The sequence below is a fragment of the Taudactylus pleione genome, unplaced genomic scaffold (genome assembly GCF_031769625.1).
Source record: "Taudactylus pleione unplaced genomic scaffold, aTauple2 ptg000609l, whole genome shotgun sequence".
Classification (NCBI taxonomy): Eukaryota; Metazoa; Chordata; class Amphibia; order Anura; family Myobatrachidae; genus Taudactylus; species Taudactylus pleione.
In genome coordinates this window covers 2,240,924-2,265,556 of record NW_028285011.1, presented here as the reverse complement: position 1 = coordinate 2,265,556, position 24,633 = coordinate 2,240,924, and the positions used below count along the sequence as shown (strand labels likewise).

General features: G+C 39.5%; 1 protein-coding gene across 1 annotated transcript in view; it reads left to right on the top strand.

Annotated features, from left to right (window-relative positions):
• The window catches only part of GABRA5 (gamma-aminobutyric acid type A receptor subunit alpha5), a 168,087-nt gene extending 144,033 nt beyond the window's left edge, over positions 1–24,054 (top strand). Inside the window, exons 9-10 of the mRNA XM_088454038.1 lie at positions 18,639–18,850; positions 23,705–24,054. Coding sequence (XP_088310164.1) covers positions 18,639–18,850; positions 23,705–24,031 — 539 coding nt within the window. The 3' untranslated portion in view covers positions 24,032–24,054. The remainder of the gene's footprint in view (positions 1–18,638; positions 18,851–23,704) is intronic.
• Positions 24,055–24,633: the final 579 nt, after the last annotated feature.

The following is a 24,633-nucleotide window of genomic DNA, read 5'->3' as shown; positions in this document are numbered from 1 at the left end:
GATGAACCAATGTAATATACCTAAAAAATTTAGGTGCTAACATAGATAAGCTGTTTATATATATGTATATATATTGGATACATCGATGTCAGTTACTCAGTGGGTAGTTCAGTGGTGTTTCTCACAGAATATGTAATTCATTTTAATGAACATCAGTTTTCCACATTTTTGGAAGTAGCTTTATACACCGTTCGCTCACAAGGTTTGTGGTTATGCTAAACACTCTTAACAAGTACACACAGGAGGGTGGGCAGCTTAAGAAAACCAAAGCTAGATTGTACAAGGAGTTTCAATTTGACTTTTTTTTCCTCCCATCATTCAAAGATACTGTGTGACATGCTAATTTGTACGTTATCATTAAAGTAATCTCCACCATTCTATTCACTGTATCAAATTGACTCAAGGTAGAGGTGTCAATTGACACCACCACCAGTTTGACTCAATCTGGTAGATTCCTCATTCAGATTGACTCAAGGTAGAGGTGTCAATAATTGTGGGCAAATATTATAAGCCTGACCAGATGTCATAATCTTTCATTCTGGTGCACTGAGTTGACTCATCATCATCATCATCATCATCATCATCATCATCATCATCATCACCAGTGGGTCTTCTGGAAAAGGTTAGTTTTTCCTGGCAGCATCATTTGCAGGAGAAACAAGCAGAAGACATCATGTCATATGCCACTTGAACTGACAACTTGCTTGCGAGAAGCTGTTTGCATCTCAAGATCTGTGTCAGTTACAAAGAAAGACATTACATAGGACTTAAACCTAGGATCAAACATGGTTTCCAAAATGTAATGATCCAATTGCAAGTTTTAAATCTTTTGGCAGATGCATAACTAGGGTTAATAGAGCCATGGGTAAATAAGAAAATGGCACCCCTCATACACACGTGTACAGTAATTTCACATGGCCCAGTACATCCCGCCGGGACACACACACCAGACTTAGGGGGGAGAGAGACAAGGGGCAGAGAGAGAGATCAGGGGCAGACAGAGAGAGACTTGGGGTTAAGATAGAGAGAGAGAGCCCAGGGCAAGGAGAGAGAGAGACTAGGAGCAGAGAGAGAGAGAGACAAGGGGCAGAGAGAGAGAGAGAGAGACCATGGGCAGAGAGAGAGACACCAGGGGCAGAGTGACAGAGAGAGAGACAGAGAGAGAGAGACATGGGTTAAGTGAGAGAGAGAGACCAGGGATAGAGAGAGAAACCTGGAGCTGAGAGAGAGCAGCTCCATGATTCCTGGGATACAGCCCCCTCTCACCATCTTCGTGCCTGCTATGCTGCTGCTTCTCTTCATGGCTCCTCAATCCAGTGGCAGTGATGGCATGACATCACATATGCCACAAAGGAGCCGCTTGAACATGAGGACATGGATGCCAATCAGACAGAATGATACATAGTGAGTTACATATGGTGCAAGTGGAGGAGGAGCCAGACCATGGTGTCAGGAGGAGGGGGAGGTGGCCACTGCTGCCAGCCAGAGTGACACCAGTGAACACCTGGAGGGATGTCCAGCAGCAGACACTCTGATGGGTACACTACCCTGGCTGGAGGCATCACCCCATTGGCCTTCCACACACCCAGTGCATGTGCCATGATCATCCCACCCTAGATACACCACTGTCCTTTGGTCCTTGCAAAGCAAATAAAAAACTTGATCTACAAGTCCAATGTACTAAGCGGAATCACTTAGTTTTCATATACTCCTTCAGCTTTTCTAGCTGCTTTTACATTAGTTTAATTAAGGGTATTACCTGGCAGTGTCTGAACTCACTTAATTATTTAACATTTCAGATGCTTTCGGTAGCTTGCATAAAACAGAGTATTCTTCAGTTTGCCGGACTCAGGTAACATGCCCCCCCCATATTTCTATTTCAAAGCCTGGTGTGTACACCATGATGGCTTGTTGCTGTTCCTCCAGTTGCTCAAGCATATAAAGAGTGGAATTCCACTTGGTTACTACCTCTTACTTCAGTTGGTGGTATAGCAGGTTACCGTGGGTGGAGCCTGAGCATCTGACATCAGTAAGGGCCACCTGCCCTCCATCGCTTTCCCTCCCCCACGACCACTCATCCAGCCACCAGGGGAGTTTTAAAAGTAAAAAAAAAACCTCTGCATGGTGCAGGGGTTGCTGGTCCATCGGGCCCACTAAGCAACTGGGATTCATGGCCAGCGCATCCCTTGCACCCTCTATAGTTACACTGCTGCTGCTGAAGGTGATACATTCACCCAGTGGGTTGTCACAGTCATGTAATGTTTAGTTTGACCAGTACTGCATGTCCACATATCTGTAGTAAACTGGATAGGCGGTACAATGACATCTTCTCGGCAAAGAATAACCTTTTAACGTCCAGTACAGGTGAGGAATTGATAGCGTGGACACATGACCTCAAGAAATTGTCTAAAACCAGATGCATTGATAACAGATCTATTGCTAACATAGGGCCTGATTCAGAGTTAGGACAGATTTAAAATGTGTAGATAAAGGGGTATATCCAAACTGACATGTACTTTGCAGTTCAAAAATAAAGCTGTCCAACATATGTGGGCTACATTCAAAAGCAGCCAGTATTTACCTAACATGCCAAAAGAATGTATGTATTGCATTGCAAAATGGTTTGTCCAGGTACACAGTTACTTGCTATTTCTTACTCTATTTCCAACTCTGAATCAGGCCCATAGTCCCTACTGTAGTTCTTCTTGAAAATGCTTGTTTTACAGACAATTGTTGTGTGAAACTACTAGTCTTCTTCTTGTTCATCTTCTGTGATGAATATTCACCGCCAACAGCAACAGCCCTAGTGTGCATGGATTCTTCTTGGGAATCCTGGATAGGAGAGGAATCAGTTTGCTTTTGCAAATTACGCAGGACTGACTCCAATCATTAATTAGGAGGTTGATGATGAAGGAAGGTGTTTGTGGTGCAGATTGAATGTGCTGTGATCTATCCATTCTACTGGTAGCTGATACCAGACTTTGCTAAATAATTTGAGTGAACTCACTGCAAATGATGTAACAAGGAGGAGGTGCCTAACAGGTATTGTCCCTGCCTCTATTTACTTTGGCGCTACAAATGGCACAGATGACTAGAGAAATGTCAGTATTTAGGTTAAAAACAATCCAAACTGAAGATGTAGATTTATTAGTCTTATTCTCAGGCGTGACAATGCGCTTCTTTTTATCACTCGCAATAGCTGCTGCCACTTTGACACAAACAACATCATCCACCTGAATTGTTTCACCTTGTTCTTGCCCAACACATTCATCATCAACATCTTTATTAGTGCAGATACATAAATATCTGTCACGATCAGGAAATTTTTTCCTACCTCTCCGATGCATGTCCAGGCTAGCACTAAGGTCCACTAACACTGCACAGTGCTCCCAGCTGGTGCTGAGGTCTACCTGTGCTGCTTCTGTCCAATCCACTCAGTGTTCTGTCACTGAGCATAGAGATAGCTCTCCACAGTCCCTTGCCCACAGCGTGTCTCCCCAGCATGAGGATACAAACTGCACACCAGAGTTCCTTCCAGAACCAAGAGTATGGGTGCAGCCATGTTGGACTCTGTCACCTGGTGCTCTTCCTCCACTCAGAGCACTTCTCCCAGACCAGCTGATGGCAGCATCCAATCCCTGGGGATTATCATGGAGACCTACTGCTTCCATCGGTTCCAGCCAATACCTACAATCAGTCCCATCCGATACAACCAATCATTAGTCTCATTCAATACCTTCAAACATCTATCTCATTCAATACCTCCAATCATCGGTCTCTTCCAATATCACCTATCATCGATTCCAGCTGTCATCTCCAAAACATTGGTCCAATCTGATACATTCATCATCGGGCTTAAACGGATAGAGAAATCCAATTCATCATCATCGATTTACTCCAGGATCTAAACTCATCATTGGTCTCCAACCGATTCAGAACTCCAGTTCATCACTATCTCAAACTGATCCAGCTCTTCAGTTCAGCATTACTGATCATTCCGGTCCTACTCAACAATCCAGCATCATCGGTCCCACCCCGATTCTGCTCATCTATACAATATCATTATCTCCAGTTCTCATTCATACTCGCTGTTAATAAAGACATTGTATTCCTGTCCTCACCTTCGGGCCCATCATCCTCTACAGCTTCTCTAAATACTCGCCTCATACATGAGGAAGTCTTGGTTTATGCCTCCCAACTTCATCCTCACTTCCCAAGTCTCCACATCAGCCTCACACGCCTGTTCCGACAAACTCCAACCCTGAGGCATGACAATATCCCCCTCATCCTGTTGCACCTCCACAGTAGACATCCTCTACGTCATCATAATTTATTTTACTTCTACTCATCCTCACATTTGCAGAGGGATCAGAAATGGTGGAAGGAAGCTCCTCTAAGCGTACAGTGCCAGAAATGTCAGACTCACACATAGCATTCATGGACACAGCAAAACCACAATAAAAGACTGCATGACGTCTGTTACTGGAATCAGACAGGTGCTGCAGTTACATAATAACATATGCATTGCTGCATACAGTTTAACTATAGATACAAAGTAACTGAGGAATAATATAGAACATATCTGCTGATCTAAGCCTAGATAGGCTATAGCAACTTAATAGTAGATTATTACAGTTACATAATTTGAAAGACTGGATAGATCCAAATTACATCATGGAGTACCAATACTGTCTTGAGGGGGTAGCAGAGAGGCATGATTACTACAACTTGAGGTCAGGTGGATTCATCAAATGGACTAAAATATGTCTCTTGCTTGTTCTCTATAATCTAGTCCTGTTTTGGATATGATTTAGGGTCAAAATGGATTTAAGCTTATGTCAATTTTCTAAGCACATGTAGTTTTTGTTACTCTTTGTGACAGATGTCTTTGATAATTTTATAGATTTTGTTTATATAGTTCCTTAGTGCTATTGTGATCATTAGCTGTTATAATAATTATTCTACAGTTCATCAGTGCTTTGAGATTAGGGTCAGGTGTGACCAATGGCCAATGTTTAATGTCAGGTATATAAACTTGTTTTTTGTACTTGTACATGGTCCCTTGTATATTGGTATCCAAAGACGAAAAGTCCCATGAGTGTTGACTGCAATATTTTTCCCAGGAGTGTCGCCTGCAATATTTTGAAGATACATACAGTCAGGTCCATAAATATTGGGACATTGACAGAATTTTCAGATTTTGGCCTCTATTCACCACCACAATGGCTTTGAAATGAAACAAACAAGATGTGATTTAACTGCAGACTTTAGATTTAATTTGAGGGCAATTACATCCAAATCAGGTGAACGGTGTAGGAATTACAATGGTTTCTATATGTGCCTCCCACTTTTTAAGGGGCCAAAAGTAATGGGACAAACTAAACAAACCTAAATCTAACTTTCACTTTTTAATACTTTCTTGCAAATCCTTTGCAACAATTACAGCCTGAAGTCTGGAACGCATAGACATCACCAGACGCTGGGTTTCATCCCTAATGATACTCTGCCAGGCCTCTACTGCAAATGTCTTCAGTTCCTGCTTGTCCTTGGTGCATTTTCCCTTCAGTTTTGTTTTCATCAAGTGAAATGCATGCTCAATCGGATTCAGGTCAGGGGATTGACTTGGCCATTGCATAACATTCCACTTTTTAGCCTTTAAAAACTCTTTGGTTGCTTTTGCAGTATGCTTTGGGTCATTGTCCATCTGCACTGTGAAGCGCCGTCCAATGAGTTCTGAAGCATTTGACTGAATATGAGCATATAATATTGCCCGAAACACTTCAGAATTCTTTCTTCTGCTTTTGTCAGCAGTCACATCATCAATAAATACAAGGGAACCAGTTCCTTTGGCAGCCATACATGCCCACGCCATGACATTACCACCACCATGCTTCACTGATGAGGTGGTATGTTTTGGATCATGAGCAGTTCCTTTCCTTCTCTTCTCTTCCCATCACTCTGGTACAAGTTGATCTTTGTCTCATCTGTCCATAGGATGTTGTTCCAGAACTGTAATGGCTTTTTTAGATGTTGTTTGGCAAACTCTAATCTGGTCTTCCTGTTTTTGTGGCTCACCAATGGTTTACATCTTGTGGTGAACCCTCTATATTCACTGTTGTGAAGTCTTCTCTTGATTGTTGACTTTGACACATATAAACCTACCTCCTGGAGAGTGTTCTTGATTTGGCCAACTGTTGTGAAGGGGTTTTTCTTCACCAGGGAAATAATTCTTCTGTCATCCACCACAGTTGTTATCCGTGGTCTTCCGGGTCTTTTGGTGTTGCTGAGCTCTCCGGTGCATTCTTTTTTTTTAAGAATGTTCCAAACAGTTGATTTGGCCACACCTAATGTTTTTGCTATCTCTCTGATGGGTTTGTTTTGATTTTTCAGCCTAATGATGGCTTGCTTCACTGATAGTGACAGCTCTTTGGATCTCATATTGAGAGTTGACAGCAACGGATTCCAAATGCAAATGTCACACCTAGAATCAACTCCAGACCTTTTACCTGCTTAATTGATAATGAAATAACGAGGGAATAGCCCACACCTGTCCATGAAATAGCTTTTGAGTTGATAGTCCCATTACTTTTGGCCCCTTAAAAAGTGGGAGGAACATATTGAAACTGTTGTAATTCCTACACCGTTCACCCGATTTGGATGTAATTACCCTCAAATTAAATCTGAAAGTCTGCAGGTAAAGCACATCTTGCTTGTTTCATTTCAAAACCATTGTGGTGGTGAATAGAGGCCAAAATCTGAAAATTCTGTCAATGTCCCAATATTTATGGACCTGACTGTATATATGCCTATTTGCAGACTGGATCGCAGATGCTACTAGTGTCTGACAAACAAACACACAGTAGCCTATTTGCAGTTTGCTTTGTACTGGATTGCAGTTAACTTGATAGCTAATGTGTCTGGTAAACAAACACACATACTGACAGTCATTTACATGGTGACCAATATGTTTGCAGTCACCCTTCTAAAACATCTACTTAATTTACCTATTGCAACTCTCTGTTCTAATGTCACCATAATGGCATTTGTTAAACAACAGCTACAGCCCACACCATCTGATTATACTCTTCTGTATGAAATGGCCACTGATTATTCTTCCGGTAATTTCAGGGTAAAGGAATGCATTAGGATATTGCACAGCTTTCTTTAGTAGCATCCATGTTCTCCAGACAGCTTTTAACCAGCACCAAGACTTCACTCCACGGCCACAGCCACGAGCGCACATGTACAGCGCTTATTGGCTGGACACAGCACGTTTGTAAAACCGACACCTTAGGGCTGACAAGGATTCTAAGCTACACTCCCAAAACAAGTGAGCTGATTAGACCTGGATAAGCTAACCTACCAAAGCTGCTGGTCATCTATCGCTTACACCACCATCTCCATCTACTGCTTCATGCTGAGTCATCTAACAGCTGCTGCACGTATGATATATTGTTCATCAAAATTTATTTGGATCTTGACTCATAGTGCTTTCCTTGGTTATTATACCTGATTTTGGATACTCATAGGGGTCCATTTATCAAAGGGAATTTGAGGCAAATTCCCCGAAAACACCTGTTTTTGGGGGTTTACCTCAAATACTAAGTATCCTCCGGTTGTATGAAGGAGGGACTGCAGCAGGTATCTCCGATACCTGCTGCGATCCCTCCATTGCCACTGGCAGCCACCTTCCCCATAGGTTTCTATGTGGGATGCGATGCTACCAAATGTATCAAAATCGGGAATGCAAAGCATTCCCAAAATTGGAACCAGCAGCTAACACCATCTGAAAATAGTGCATGTCAACCAGAGGAGGGATCTCCCAGATCCTTCCGCCGGCAATGGGTGCTGCTCATGTGCAGTCCGCGGGACTGCGTAGGCGTAGCAGCCTCTGGCCGCATCGCAAGTGCCGGATCATACATTTGGCATTTCTGCATGTGCCGGATCATACATTCGGCCGCTATGATTGCATTCTGCAATGTGATCATGGGCGGTACTGTATGCCCTGATCGCATTGCAAAATGCGATCATTAATAAATGGGCCCCTTAGACTTACAATCTTTGGAGATCTTCTCCTATTTAAGACCATTACTATTTGCACTTATGAGAACAATTGTGTACAAGAGATCAGTTTTTCTGTGTATATTTTCGCTGGGATCCGTTCATGTTTTCAATTTAAGCATATGCACTTAGGGCATGTATCGTGTTGGTTTAATAAATAAAGTGGTTTGTAGTATATATTTTACTTGCTCAGGCTTCACCAATGTGCTAATATTTTCCTTCATGAATACAAATATGTTTTAATTGGGCAATTACACTATTACTTTTTGACCAGTGGAGCGCAACTCATATTTTTTTCTTGTTCTTAACTATAAAACCTGCAGAAGTTTTATTTAAATAGCTGCTGAAGTGGTTGGATTTAATATTATTTTAATATAATTTATCAATTGTTCACTGCATCAGCGCCTTAGGGGTCTTATTTGTTGCGTTTGATAATTACATTTATTGCTTTAAACATCTCCCTAACTCTCTGGATATTTGTATTTTAAAATGTACTTCCACATGCTGCATTGCTTGTAATTTCTATAAATAAGGCTTACCTTTGTATTCTGCTACATTCTGCTACATTACATGAGCAAATTTTGCATCATTGTACCTAGTCTATTACAGTATATTCACATGAGCAGTAAAATACTTGTATAAGCTTGTCCACTCTGTAATGCTGTAATAGTCATACCTGCTGCTTGAAGGTACATTCCGAATTGTCTTTTTAAAATCAATATCTGGAAATATTTTAATATCTACGTGTATTGAACACTCATGAATATATATATATATATATATATATATATATTATATATACATATACATATATACACTCTGGTGAGTGCCCTCTAATTTTTTCCACATCTGGGAAATGCAATTGCATTTATAATTGGACCATAACTTTTGGTTTTGAGGATTGCACCCCACTCACAAGTATAAAGTCTGTGATGTGATTGCAGGCTACAGATTGACTTCTATCTATCTATCTATCTATCTATCTATCTATCTATATATATATATATATATATACACACAGCACATACAAAGCAACACTCACAGGGATTTGTACAGAAGGAAGAGTCAAGACACTGTGTTGAGAGTTCAACATTTCCGTCCTACCGAACTTTATTGATAAAAGTCTGGAAGGACTGAAACGTTGAACTCTCAACACAGTGTCTTGACACGTCCTTCTGTACAAATCCCTGTGAGTACCGCCTTCTATTTGCTGTATCTATTTGGACACGTGAGTAGCCCCAGGAGGACACCAGGATAGTAATGATTGATTATAGAGTGGAGTACCGGCTTTTATTAGATATATATATATATATATATATATAAACAAAAATATGGAATAAAGGGCGCTCAAAAGGAAAAAATGTTCGCTATAGCTGAAGGCAAACAATGTGGCTTTGATTAAAATGGATTCTACCAATCAAGTTTTTTGAGGAATGTGGATGAACCAATCGAGACTTCCAAATGTATTTTTTGTATATGCAGCTCCTCCTTTGAGAAACGCTTCATTAACAGGATCTTCGAGGTCGTCAAATATTTAAAACCACGGGTGAATCTGGTATATTACTGCAATTACACCCTTGCACCAAAGAACACACCCAAAACAATGGCCAAATGGCCAACCATTATAAATAATTCAAAATGGTTTATTTTCACATTAAAACCAACAGGATATAATAAGAAAGTGCTTACATGTATTAAAATTTATTTTTGATAAGGTGCTGATTTAGTTTGCTGGACCATGGGAAAATGGCACCAAAAAAATCTTTACCTCACCCAAAAGGGTGCGAGCTCGTGGTAATGGACCCCAGGAATTCAGCTCTTTAAACAGACACCTTCAACCCGACGCATTTCGTCCCCTTAATAGGACTTCATCAGGGGTGAATCTTAACAAAACATAAAATGGGTGTATCTTCATAATGCAAATTGAATATCGATATATACATAAAAGCGATTGAAATCAATTATGCGAAGAGTATGTTCAGATATACACTGCGATACTACATACCTTAATATATCAACTAACAACTGGTAAAAGCACCTTCAGAAAGTTTCACCATAATCAGTTTTGCAAGGGAAACAATCTGTTAAATATATATACATAAAATGATTTTTCTATGCAGTGAGAGACATTTTTTAGATAGTAAATAACATTGAGCCCATTCTGGCTTTAAATAGTGCCTTAGCAGCCATACTGATGAGACCTTACATTAAACAAAATAATTACATTGCATTAAACAAAATAAGTACAATCATATTAATTCACTTAATGTGAGATTAACTTGCAAATAAAATTCTAAAAAGCATATGTAAAATGCTGGACCATTTTGACACATAATATTAGGTTCAATTATTCAAATACCATTAACGCAATAAAAGCAAAATTACATCTTTTGATCAAACAAATCAATCAAAAAAGCCATAAAAGGCTTTGGAAGACATGATATATACAAACCAAATTTAGAACAGAGTACAGCCTAATAACAGAGCAAAAGGAAGAAACAGCTACCCTTTTACATGTATAACAAAATTTCTTGGTGACAATCTGCAGAAAGAATCCAATATGTACTTACATCAAATCTGAGTGTCTATACGTAACCTGTTCAGCTGGGAGAATGAGCTCATCTAGCAAAACCTGCCTATTTATCCCTCTCTGGGAGTGACATCACTTCCTCTTATTAAACTACATATGCCCTAAAAACACTGTTGAGTGTGTTTGTAGCATCCTTTCACTACACAGGGCTTCATGGGTATTAAAAAGTGACAGGTGCACAAAAGTCTAACATTGAGAAGATTATCCAACTAATAAAATGCTAGAAAAGCGATGCTTTCAGGAAAGAAAAACATTTCCCGTCGGTCACCGCGTCTGCGTTCCACTGCGTTCCACAAACAGGAAGTGCCATTATGAGTAACAGGTGCACAAATTCTAATATTGAGAAGGATATCAAACTAATAAAATGCTAGAAAGGCGATGCTTCCGGGAGACACAACTACATTTCCCATCAGTCACCGGGTCTGCATTCCACTACGTTCCACATACTGGAAGTGCCATATTGCGCATTCCGGACCGCAATCCATGGACTAAGAGAATAACTACCTATAAACCCCGACTTCCGAATAACCAATGGAGCCCTACCTTGATGGAAACAACACTTAAGGACTTAAACTAATGGTCCTACGAATTTAAGTGCAATAAATAAATGTATAAATGAATAAATAAATAAATGGCGGCCATTTTCCTGGAGCCCATTATACAAATGAAGTTATGGTAGATCCAACAGTGGCCTTTTTCAGTGCCTAATATAAATACAAAATTCGCTCTAGTATTTAGTATTCAAATATCTATTTGGTCAAATAATATTTTTCATGCTAAATAAAAAATAAACTTTTCTAGCGATCATACTGATCTAAACTCTAAATACTATAGACCAAGAACAAATTTGTATTAACTCTCTTTTCTTAAGTACGTGAAATGATCAATATAAACATCACCTAATGATGTTGTGTGATTGATCAATTAAACCCTTCAACCCTATATTCTAAGGGATATGTCTGTAATATGTACAATATGGCCCCCATACTGCTCTGACTATAGGAGTCTGAATAACATATATATACACTACAAATGCAGCTACATGCATTTATTATTCAGTTTGCTAATGCACAGTACGAACATCTAGGCCCCATACTTCACCGTCAAAGGAGCTAGAAAGTGGACTTTTACATGGGTTGTGTCTAGATCCTCTTCAGTTAATGGACCTGGAAGTGACATTGAATGAGGGCGGAAGTGCGGTTCCATTTCCTTAAAGCGCTGTTATTTTGTCCTAAATGTAGTATCTGGCAATCAACAGTAGAATCTTGTACCCTCGCTTCACTCGCCACAGTTCGGGAATGGTGGATATTAAATGATGAAATCAGGGTCCATTAACGAAAGAGGATCAGGTGGTAACCCTTTTACTTGGCTCGGATAATTTAGTTAAATTGCAGGTACAAAAAAATAAAAAATAAAAAATACCTTAATGTAGTTTTACTAAATGCTGTTTAGTTTAATTAACATTTAATGAATTTGTAAATATTTATTTTACTATATCTTAAGTAAAGTTAATTATGTAGTTTTTGATAGCCAATGTAATTTTCCTTACTACTTTCAGATCCAGAGATACTATATAATTTTATGTACCAGAATCAATAAAGTACTGACTGTGCCCAGCATAAACATATCTTTTCAGTGTCTGGTCAGAATTGTTTGCTGTAAAGTGCTGAGAACAAAAGAAAATCTCATAGAAGAAAATGCTTTTACTGTGGTAACTGATTTGGATGTCCATGATATTTGTTTTTGTTCAAAACACATTAAATAGTTTTGACAGAATATAAACTATAAACCTTAAGTACATCAAAGTAACATTTTTCCTTCATGTTTTCATTTTAAAAGCATGAAATTCATATATTAACTATTGTATGCTTTGTGATATTAGCAGCTCCTTAATCCTTCATTATTGACTGTATTCTCAGCTAACAATAATTGAACAAAATTGGGGCAATATTCAGTGTGTACTGAGTTTTGCAGCAGAAAAGGCCACGTAGGTACAATGTTCTGCTGATACAGTCTTTGAGTTCCACTTGTTCTCACAGTTCCATGGAATTCCATTCTGTACTATATTTGTAACTTGTCACTTTGAGTAATGAATAGAACAGGGGCGATGGTCAATAAATAAATACATTCTGCTGTGTGGTGTGATTGGAGTAGATCTGGGATCGCTTAAAGCCAAACTGAACTTGCAAATAGTTTACGGAGCAGTTTTGAAATTTTTCTGTAGTCAGAACTCTTTCAGTGTCAGCATTTGGCAATAGAATTGTTGCTGGACTGCTCAAAGGGAACTTCAGAATGTTGTTTGGTTTAGTTTTCACCCAAATAGAGCAGTATTTGTTCAGTGCCAATAAATCGTATGGTATAAAGTGATCTTGGAAGCTGGTCACTCAAAAAAATAAATATATTCCTGAAACAGTTACTTGGGTAGAAGTGCACAAATATGAATATATGGAGCATAGAGAGCTCCTAATAGTTTATGAGAAGCATCAGTAAAGCAGAGATGTGCGCGGACCTCCATGCAATGGATTTGGATCTGGATTTATGTTTTTGGCTGTGCAAAATGACCCACAAGTGTTTAGATTTTGGATATGTATTTTTTTTTTAAACAAAACTTGCTCAAAACAGCTAAAATCATGTGATTTGGGCTTGTTTTTGTCCCTTCAGTATTATTAACCTCAATAACATTCATTTCCAGTCATTTCCAGTCAATTTTGACCACCTCGCAGCTCCCAAAATTGTTCGCCAATATTGTTTGGCTGGCTAAACTAAACAACAGAGCAGTGGCACAAACACACAGCAGTTTAAAAGACTATAGCACATCTATGAAACATTGCTCACAGCAATGGAGACAGGATGGCAGTTTAATAAACTATACAACCCAATAGAAACCATGTGCTGTATGTACTGTATGTAGTGGAAGGCAGGTAAAGGATGGAAGGATTGATTAGTCAATTTATTTGTTTGATTGACAAAGAAAATTTATGAGGCAGGAGGGGTAGTATGGTCAGTAGGGTCAGTCTCCTGATATTTATTTTTATTCTCCTACCCTTGTAGGAAACCCTTGGCTATTAACATTGCATTATTATTATTATTATTATTATTATTATTATTAGAGACTGATGATGAGGGGGTTGGTAGTGGAGACTGCATGTTCTTGTCCAAACTGCTGGAAGCTGATATTGGACTGCTCGTTATCATTTTACAAAGTATTATAATTTTGTTAAATAAGTCCCATGAACTCGCTGCAAATGATGTAACAGGGAGGAAGTGCCTAGATGGTTAACGTCCCTACTTCTACTAACTTTGGCCTCAAAAATGGTACAGATGTCTTCACAAATGTTGCCAGGATTTGGGTAAAAATAATTCCACTCCCAAGTGGTGTCTTTTATGGTCTTATGCCCAGGTAGGAGAATGGCTTTCTTTTGATCACGAGCAAGAACTGCTGTCACTGGTGGCTGACTTAAACAAACAACATTCTCATCATCAAATTCCTCATTAGCATCAGATAGTACACAAATATCCCCCTCATCTTCATATTGCACTTCCACTCTAGCATCCTCAATTTCTATTATGTCACAATCTTTACTTGTACTGCTCATCACCACATTTGCAGAGGCTGTGGAAGGAGGCTTCCCTGTGAGTACAGTATAAGAAATGTCAGACTCACACATTGACTTGTGGACACAGTTACACTCTCTCCAGGGAGGTGACATTTCTGAACACACAGTGTGTTCTTCAGCATAAGTGTTTTTTATCTGCACTGAATTGCCTGTTTTACATTTGACACATATTCTAAAATCTGAGTGAGATGTTGTTGCATCATTGTGTGAGGTTACATAAGAAGATGCCTGGGTTATAGCAGTTCTATAACCACCACTCACAAATAAAGGCCAAGACCTAAACATTTCCTGCCCACTGCATGTGGTGTGTGGCATGTTGACAATTTTATGTTTTTCGGCAGTAATTTTTCCCTTCATTATTAGAAGTGATATTTTTTTCTTTTACATTGTGAAATATTGTTTAGATTTTGTGATTTCAAGTGTCCTGCAATACACCCTCTCTGCTCTTGAGCACTAGCTTTAGTAGAAGTTGAAGAACTGGTATAATCATAACTGGCAGCAGCTGCAGCACTAGTTCTTAGTCGCTCTTCTATTGACTGGTCGTGATCCATATTGACTCACAGCACTTATATTATTAACGTGGTGTTACAGCACCTACTGAGCATTATTGTTAAATGCAGTACCACTGCCTGGCCTGCCTGCACACACACAAGTTTTATAAAAATACAAATAAGTTTTTTCTTTTTCTATTTAAAAAAAGACCACTTCACACTGCTTCTCACATTGCTAATATTAATGACAGTGTCACACTGCGCCTCACAGTGCTAATATTAATGCAGTCGAATGGCACCTACTGAGCATTCTTTTTTTTAACACAGTACCACTACCTGGCCTGCCTGAACACAAAAAAGTTTTTGAAAAAAGTTTTTTCTTTAATAAAAAAAAATACAAATTCACACTGCGACAGCTCTGATATTAATGACAACTTCATACTGCAACTGACAGCACTGTTATTAATGACAACCTCACACTGCGACTGACAATGCTGATATTAATGACAACTTCACACTGCGACTGACAGTGTTGATATGCTCAGTAAGTGCACGGCAATGCTGTGGCATGGCACCTACTGAGCATTATTGCACACAGTAAGTTTTTTCTTTTTTTTAAAGCAAAGACAACTTCACATTGCAACTGATAGTGCTGATAATGACAACTTTACACTGCGACTGACAGAGCTGATATCAATAACAACTTCACACTGAGACTGACAGTGCTACATTAATGTCAACTTCACACTGCAACTGACAGTGCTGATAATAATGACAACTTCACACTGTGACTGACAGTGCTGCATTAATGTCAACTTCACACTGTGACTGACAGTGCTGATAATAATGACAACTTCACACTGTGACTGACAGTGCTGATAATAATGACAACTTCACACTGTGACTGACAGTGCTGATAATAATGACAACTTCACACTGTGACTGACAGTGCTGATAATAATGACAACTTCACACTGTGACTGACAGTGCTGACATTAATGTCAACTTCACACTGTGACTGACAGTGCTGATAATAATGACAAATTCACACTGTGACTGACAGTGCTGACATTAATGACAACTTCACACTGTGACTGACAGAGCTGGCAGAGCAGGCCCCTTCACCCTTGTTCTTCCCTAGCACTCCTGCTAGCTTCAGTTGGTTTCCCTACTCTTTCCTCTGTCAGTCTGTTCAACCAAGTCTACATTTTTAATGAAGCATACCTAACAAATATGATAGTTATTGGAGTAGCACAGTGGTTGATATTAGGGATGTGCCAAACTGCGGTGACTGGATTTGGATTTGGTTTTTTTATAAAAATTTACAAAAAAGCTAAAATCACATACATTGTTTTTTTTTCTTCCTAGAGTATTATTAACCTCGATAACATTCATTTCCAGTCAATTTAGACCACCTCACAGCTTATAATATTGTTTTCACCATTATTGGCCAAAGGTTGCAGTGAGCTGACTGGTTACTAAGCGACAGAGCAGCGGCGCAACGACACAGACACCACAGTTTAAAGCACATCTATGAAACATTGCCACACAGCAGTGGCAGAAATGTAAAGTAGTGCACCCACCCAGTGGGGTACGGCCAGCAGAATCAGAGTACTTGTTTACAAAGTAGGCTACGGCCCAAGGAGTTACAGTGCACAATCTTATTCACATTACACCACACATAGTGCCCCTGATAACACCATAAAGTAGTGTCTATTATTTATGTTCCGACAAACAGTAGTGCCTCTTTTACACAATGCCCATAGTAGTGCCCCTTTTACACAATGCCCACAGTAGTGACCCTTTTACACAATGCCCACAGTAGAGACCCTTATACAATGCCCACAGTAGTAGTGCCACTTATACAATGCCCACAGCAATAGTGTCCCTTACACAATGCCCCCAGAAGTGGTGCCCCCTATGCAGTGCCCTTAGTAGTAGGGCCCCCTATGCAGTGCCCCCAGTAGTAGTGCATCTTGTAGTAGTGCCCTCAATAGTTATGCCCCCTGTAGCAATGCCCCTAGTGGTAGTGCCACTAGTAGTATACCCCCCATTAGCAGTGCCCCCAGTAGTATGCCCCCAGTAGTAGTGCCCCAGTAGTATGCCCCCATCAGCAGTGCCCCCATCAGCAGTGCCCCCATTAGCAGTATGCCCCCAGTAGCAGTTCCCCCATTAGTAGTGACCCCCAGTAGTATGCCCCCCCATTAGTGCCCATAGTATGCCCCTATTAGCAGTGCCCCCAGTAGTATGCCCCCCAGTAGCAGTGCCCCCAGCAGTATTCCCCCATTAGCAGTGCCCCCATTAGCAGTGTCCCCAGTAGTGTGCCCCCAGTAGTAGTGCCCCCCAGTAGTAGTGCCCCTCCATTAGCAGTGCCCCCCCTTAGCAGTGCCCCCAGTAGTGTGCCCCCATTAGCACTGCCCCCAGTAGTGTGCCCCCATTAGCAGTGGTGCCCCAAGTAGTATGACCCCTGGAGCACCCCCTTACACACACATAAATAAAAAAGAAAAAAAAAAACTTACCTGAATCCCCGCTCCTTCCGCCGTCCACTCTACTCTGCTCTGTTACACGCTGCGGAGGGAGTCGGAAGATGAGCTCATGATGGAGCTCCAATCGGCTCCCTCCATGCAGCAGCCAATGAGAGTCTGTGTGACTCTCATTGGCTGCTATTACAAACACACAGCTGTCGCTGGCGACTGTGTGTTTGTTTCTGTGTAGGGCAGACCGCTATCACTGCGTTCTGCCCTACACTAGTAACCCTGATGTCGGATTCTCTTGCGAGAATCCGACATCAGGAGGCCACCGTTCAGCCTTGAATGGGGATCCGAGTCAGGCGGGGGAACACCCGAACAGCGTTCGGGTGGACTCGGATCCCTAATGTTTGGAGTGGTTCGGATTCCACAGAATCTGAACCACTCATCTCTAGTTGATATTGGGACATTACTGAGCTAGGTAATTTATCTGATAACCATACCTCCTCACATCTGTATGAAGCAAAATTGTCAAGTGTCACACAGGGGATACATGTAGACTTTCCACCAATTTGAGCTTGTTGACATTTGCATCATGTGCCACCCTGGCTGCAGGACTGTAGTGATTGCAGTATCAGCCTGTGAATGTAATTTATCTATTATTATATGTACAGTATTGCACAGTGAATTTTTTAATTAGCATTACTGCTTCCCAACTAACCACTACTCTTTTTGACTGTATGCAGGCCTCCTATTTACAGTGGGTCTCACCTTCAGTCCTCAAGACTCCCAACAGGTCATGTTTTCGGGATTTCTATGTGTGGAAAGAGATGGGATAATTACTGACCCAACAAAATATATTAACTTACTTGTGTATGGTTAAAGAAATCTAGAAAACATCACCTATTGGGGGTATTTGAGGCCTGAAGATGAAAGCCATTGTCCTATTAGATAGATGCCATGTAGTGGATGTCGCTCAATGGATCTTACTCATAAGAATACTGTAGTTGCAATATGTGTTTATGAGCTTAAACAGTAAAACATATTCCTTTACTATACAGGGCAGATTTAAAGCAATGACAGCTCATGTTGCGCATTTTACTATGTATTTGCCATAGGCCGATTCTATTCGCTCCTTCATTAGGTGCAAGCAGAATCTGCCTTCAGTTAAAACATGGAAGCTGCCAGGACCAGGTCTGGTGACTAATTGAATTAGCCCATATATGTTATTTTTGCCTGTGTTGTGCTGGCAATCAAAATCTCAGTTCTATATTGGTCTATTAGCACTACTGTAATTTTTTTTCAACTTTCTGTACACTGTTTTTGTACAGAAAACCTTTAAATGTATATAGTAAGCTAGTCATATATAAGTGTTCTTTATAGACTAAATATGTGTCACTTTTATTCATAGGTGTTACAACAGTTCTAACCATGACAACACTCAGTATCAGTGCGCGGAACTCACTGCCAAAAGTTGCCTATGCCACCGCAATGGACTGGTTTATAGCTGTGTGTTATGCCTTTGTATTTTCTGCACTTATTGAATTTGCAACTGTAAACTACTTTACCAAAAGAAGTTGGGCCTGGGATGGAAAAAAAGCTCTTGAAGCAGCAAAGATAAAGGTACTGATTTGACATCTTGAGTACATGAGTCTAAGATGTTAGTAGTTCATTTTTGAAAAGCCCACATTTATATTATTGATATATTTTAAAGCACTATACCCTCTAGTGTAAGCAATCTCTAAATTACAGTGTTAAAAATGAATAAGAAAAAAACATTGTTTGCCACACAGGGTTGTCCTGAACTGTAAATTCTGAATACACATACTCAGATGAAGTTATCTCTAAATTGTTAACTCAATAGTTTCCAGATTAAAATAACTTAAGAAGAGATAAAGTTGTCAATTGAATTAGCAAGTTTTTGGCCTATTAGGGTAGGCAGATTCTGCTTCTACTGTACCTAAATATCCTGTGAGCAAAATTTGCCTTCTGTCGTTAACGCACGGAAGCCACTGGGGCCAGTTTCGGTGGCTTCCATGGCAAATGGAATCTGCCCCAAAGAATTGCACTAAAATTCCAAGAAACATTAAACATGTTAAATTTATTATAATATATTGTAGTCTATTATGGTGTTGCATTTAATGATTTGATGTACTAAATACATATTGGAAGAGAACAAAACTAATAAATAATGTTTAATTCTTTACTGTCAAAACCCTCAATATGTCAACAGGTTATTTCTTTATAATGTTCTACTCAACTGAGCAGTAAGGTGCTTTTATAAGGTCACATTTAAAGCTCTTATGGACATTTGACTTTTAGCCCCTACACTCTTTCACCATGGTATTTTATTTTTTATATCACACCTATATTGCATAATTAGCCATGAGATTCAGATTTCATTTATAATTTGCAATTACTTAAATTATATTTCCCTAGAGTGCTGACACAGACCCATGCACATAATTCTTTATATTGGGTTCACTATCTCATTGAACTACTAATATAACTTTCAGCCCTGAGGCATTGTTACTAGAGATGTGCGCTGATCCCCATGTTTGGGTTTTGGTATTGGACTTTGCTTCAACTTGGTGTTTTAGTTTTGGTTTTGCAAAACCATCCTCAAGTGTTTCAGTTTGCTTTTGGACCTGGGTTTCTTTTTTTAAAAAAAAAATAGTAAAACGTTTTTAAAAACAGCTAAAATCATGTAATTTTTGCAGTTCAAAACCCGAAATTAGATTGAATTTGATTGAATGGCCGATATATCGCCCAGCGTGTACCCAGATATAAAGTACCAACTAATCAACTTCTAGGTGTCCTTTTTCAAACACAGCCTGTAATTGACAGTTACAAACTGATGGATTGGTACTTTAACTCTGTCCACTTTATCTCTCTCCAAGCTTTGATAAATTGCAGAAACCCATCAGATATCGTGGTCATACATTGTGAGATATTTATGTATGGCCCATGATATCTGCCCAGATTTTTCGCTGTTCCTCCCCGTGAAGGAATGGGAAATATCAGGTCGTCGGCTATGGCATTGTTTACACTGCCAGATACAGCTTACCAATTATCGGATCTATTGGCATGCTGGACGATTTTGGCATGTTCGACAGACTAAAAAGTACTGATCAGTTGCCGCAATACACTGTTCAATTATTAGCCTGATCAGAGGATTATTGGCTGATTGAACCTAATTGGATAGTGTATGCCCATCTTAAGTATTGGTATCATACAGCTACATTACTAGCTAATTAATGAATTAAAACAGCAGTTAAAATATATTCTCTATTATAGCAAAAATCATTGTAAAGTTATATGTCTCAAAAATACAGTTTAAACATTTAAATTTACTCTGGCTTAAACATTGTTATAGCCTGTGTTTGCACATCACATCCATTGTCTATGTATTAAATAATTTATACATTTAAAACCAGCTTTAATACTATATGGCAAATATAACATTTCCTTCCTCCTTAGATGTTGTATGTTCTTGCTTTGTTGCATATTGCCTTATGTTATGAACATATCTATGTTCTCTTCATCTTCTGAGCCAGGCTATCATACTGCATTGTGCTTGATCCTATGATGGATCTCCTGAATGGGCTGGAAGATGCCTAACCTGAAGAAGTGCTCTGAATAAAATTCCCATATTTTTGTTGCTTACTCATAGTACAGTATATAAGCCACCAGTAAAGTAAGAAACAATATCATAGGACATGATGACAGGTCCATTGTAAAACATGTGATTTACTGTGTTTAGTTATGATGAAGGCTACAGTTAAGTAATGTTTGATGTAGAAAATTGATGTGTTGCTACAATACATGTAATAATGAGCCAGAAAGCCATCACTGATATTTTAACCAGTGTACTTTCATGTAATTTTTTTAGGTAGAGCTACAGTATTCAATTAATACTGAATGTTAACCAACACCAATCCCTATCCTACAAGTTCTTTAGTGGGGTTTCATTCTCTATGATGTCCTCCATTTGCTCTACTTAGCAGGGTTTGTGCATTGAAATATAGCCTAGATCACATTGGTGCTACTCAACTTGTCTGGAACAACACTTTAAATCAAAGTTGACTACTGACTGGAGGAGGGAACCCCACCGAGGCTATTTTTAGAGAAAGAAGATGGGTTGCTTAAATGTAATAATAGAGTGAACAAAAGTTCAAACAGAAGCTACTACTTGCTCTAGATATTTTAACTAACATTAGGATGACTAATACAGCAGGTAAACTCTTCCTAAAAAAAAAAAAATAAAAAAAAAAAAATATATATATATATATATATATATATACATATATATATATATATATATATATACATATATTATTTTGCTACATACCCAGCTACAATAAAAAAAATGTCAATATAAAAAGTGATTTATATTGTTGCAAATACATAGTACAACTTCAAGAAATAGAAAATAGGTATCCTTTTGCTACATCGTCATATTATTGTATCATGTTTAGGATCTATTTACTAAAGTATAGAAGAGTAAAACGTTTAGGAAAACGTTGACTTTTCACAATTGTCAGTGTTTCTCAAGAAACATTGCAATGTGAAAGTCATGCTGAATTTTAAAATAGTTCTTTTAAAAAGTATTTTTTTATCAAAATAAAACAACTCAGTAAACAAATGTAAAAACAACAATATGAGAATATGTACGTGAAAATAACTTTATATACCAATTTAACAATAAAATTGTATATATTTTTTTAAATAAAAATAAATCTGAGAAATAAACCTAAAGCTGAAATGTGTAACTTATTTTTTTATGAATTATTTTCCCTTTTAAATACCTATGAATCATAAGGCCAAATATAAGACCTATATTCTGATGTATACTCAGTTGAGCTATAACTGGCAATATGTGCATGTGCCTAAGTTGCACAGTGCTTGTCTCAAGTTACATTACCATAGTCGCTCGCAGCAACTATTTACTGGCAGTGTGATTGACAGTCAGAAAGCATTTGGGGGAGGTATTGGGGAGTGGAGGAAAAGAACGCAGGTGTGTTGCAACCGGTTTTGGGGAATGTCACCTGCAATCCCACATGCAGTGAAAATGGCTCTGGCGTTTTGTGGCCATTCTGCTTGACTATAGGGCTACTCTGAAGTTCGATTAACAAAGGATCTGCAACCAATGCTGCGTCTCTTTACTCGGATGCTTGGATCTGCAAGGCCGCAGGTGGGCCTCTCAATACATTCCTCGGCGTCTGCGACATCTGCATATATTCACACAGCAGCTGCGCATAAGGTTGCAGCTGTGAGATGGCATTAGCGTACATCTCTGAATCAGGCCCATAGTCACAAATATAAGTATGTCCTGACCTGACACAATGGTTGGTAAACACTGTTTAAACACATAGGGGTATATTTACTAAAGTGCGGGTTTTTAGAAGTGGAGATGTTACTGATATCAACCAATCAGATTCTAGATTTTTTTCTAGAAGGTAATAGATAAATGATAAGAAGAATCTGATTGGTTGCTATAGGCAACAACTCCACACTAAAAACCCGCAGTTTAGTAAATATACCGCATAGAGTCAAAATAAAGTCCTTTTGCAACAACATATTTCCAGGACCGGATTAAGGTTTGTGGGGGCCCCTGGGCAACAAACTTGTGGGGGCCCCTATTAATAGAGTTGCTCCCCAGGATGATCTCCCCGATAGGAGGCAGGTAAGAGTTGAAATCCACCCTTACCCTGATCAGGCTCAAGAGGATGGTGACCTGCAGCAGACCTTCTGTCATCTCCTTCATTGTATCCCTGCCGGAGGAGTAGGAGGCAACTTCTCAGCTCCCCTGGAAGGTGTGCTCTAGCTGCGAGGGGCAGTGGGGTGGAGAGTGCAGGCAACTGGCGGCATTACCAGGGGCTTCTGTCAGATCCTGGTCACTGGCGGGGAGCAGCCGGCCGAGATGGGGATATCCCTCGTCGGGTGAGCAGATGATACAGCACTCCGGCTGCTCCGCAGTGAGACACAAAGGTAGCGGCATCTATGTACAGTCACAATGCCGGACACAGATTGGCCCATGGGCGGGAGGCAGAGCGAGGAGGGAGGAGGAGATGGGGAGTGCACACCCGGCTATGTCCTATATACTGCTGAGGGACTGATCAGCAGCTCTATGAGACTGTCCGGTCGCAAGTACCGTGATAGCCTCTGACACACACAGACAGTCCTGCGAGATCACAACAGGGTAGTGAGCTCCGCAGCGGCCGCTGTATATGGAACAGCTGAGCCACCGCCGAAGAGAATCAGAGTGCAGGCAGCGATATGCTGCTCTGCTCTCCTGTGTGGGGGCCCCCTATCTGTGGGGGCCCCTGGACAGCCGCCCCTGTCGCCCCCCCTATAATCCGGCCATTTCACTCAGGTTTCTATACCTATGTTTATGAAAAACACATTCTCACTGATGTATATATAAAGTGAAACAGACTGTTTGATTAACATGTTACATTTCTGTTTATCATACAGAAAAAAGAGCAAGAATCTCTTGGAAGGAAACCCATCAGTACATATGGTGGAGGAAGAATAACTTATACACCAAATATTTCCAAAGACCTGACTTCATCTGTCATCCCAAATGCTGCATCCTTGCATATGGCTGTGGAAAACAACTGTCCAGAAAATAAAAAGACTTATAACAGTGTCAGCAAGATTGACAAAATGTCCCGGATTGTTTTTCCTGTCATGTTTGGAACTTTCAACTTAGTTTATTGGGCGACATATTTAAACAGGGAACCTGTCATCAAGGGGGCTGCTTCATCCAAATCATCTCAAGTTTTGCCAATACACATTTGAGCCATATCTTTGCAAAGGACTATACCAATGAAAATAGTACAGTAAAACCAGGATATTTTTTTGGGTGGAATACTTAATATTCTTTTTTGTTTGCTTGTTTCGCATGATTGTCACTTAGTTACTATATTTTCTCATTTGAATGTCCTACATCATATATTTTTTTAAAAGACAAAAAAAGTTATTGCACCAAAAAACCTTGTCCCATGAACATCAATTTACATTACAACTTTATGATGAATATAGTATGTAGAGTTTTAGCAAATTGTTGTATATCCTGTTTGTTAATACCCTGAATTACAGAATGCAGCACACTTTATAAGCTCTTTTAGTATTGTGGCAGAAATTAGAAATAAGAAGGCACAGGAATGAAAGCAAATTATGAATGTATTGTTTTACAGTCCAAGGTATCCCAAGCCATATATATATTACCATAAATTAATAAACATGAACCTCACCGGCTTTATGGTTTTAGCTTGACAAATAAGTGTTTGGCTAAGACCAACCGGAAAATACAATTAATGAAAAATAAAATAGACATAAGTTTGTCCTGTGCCTTCTTAAACATATACAGTACAGTATATATTGTACCACCAGATTTGCTT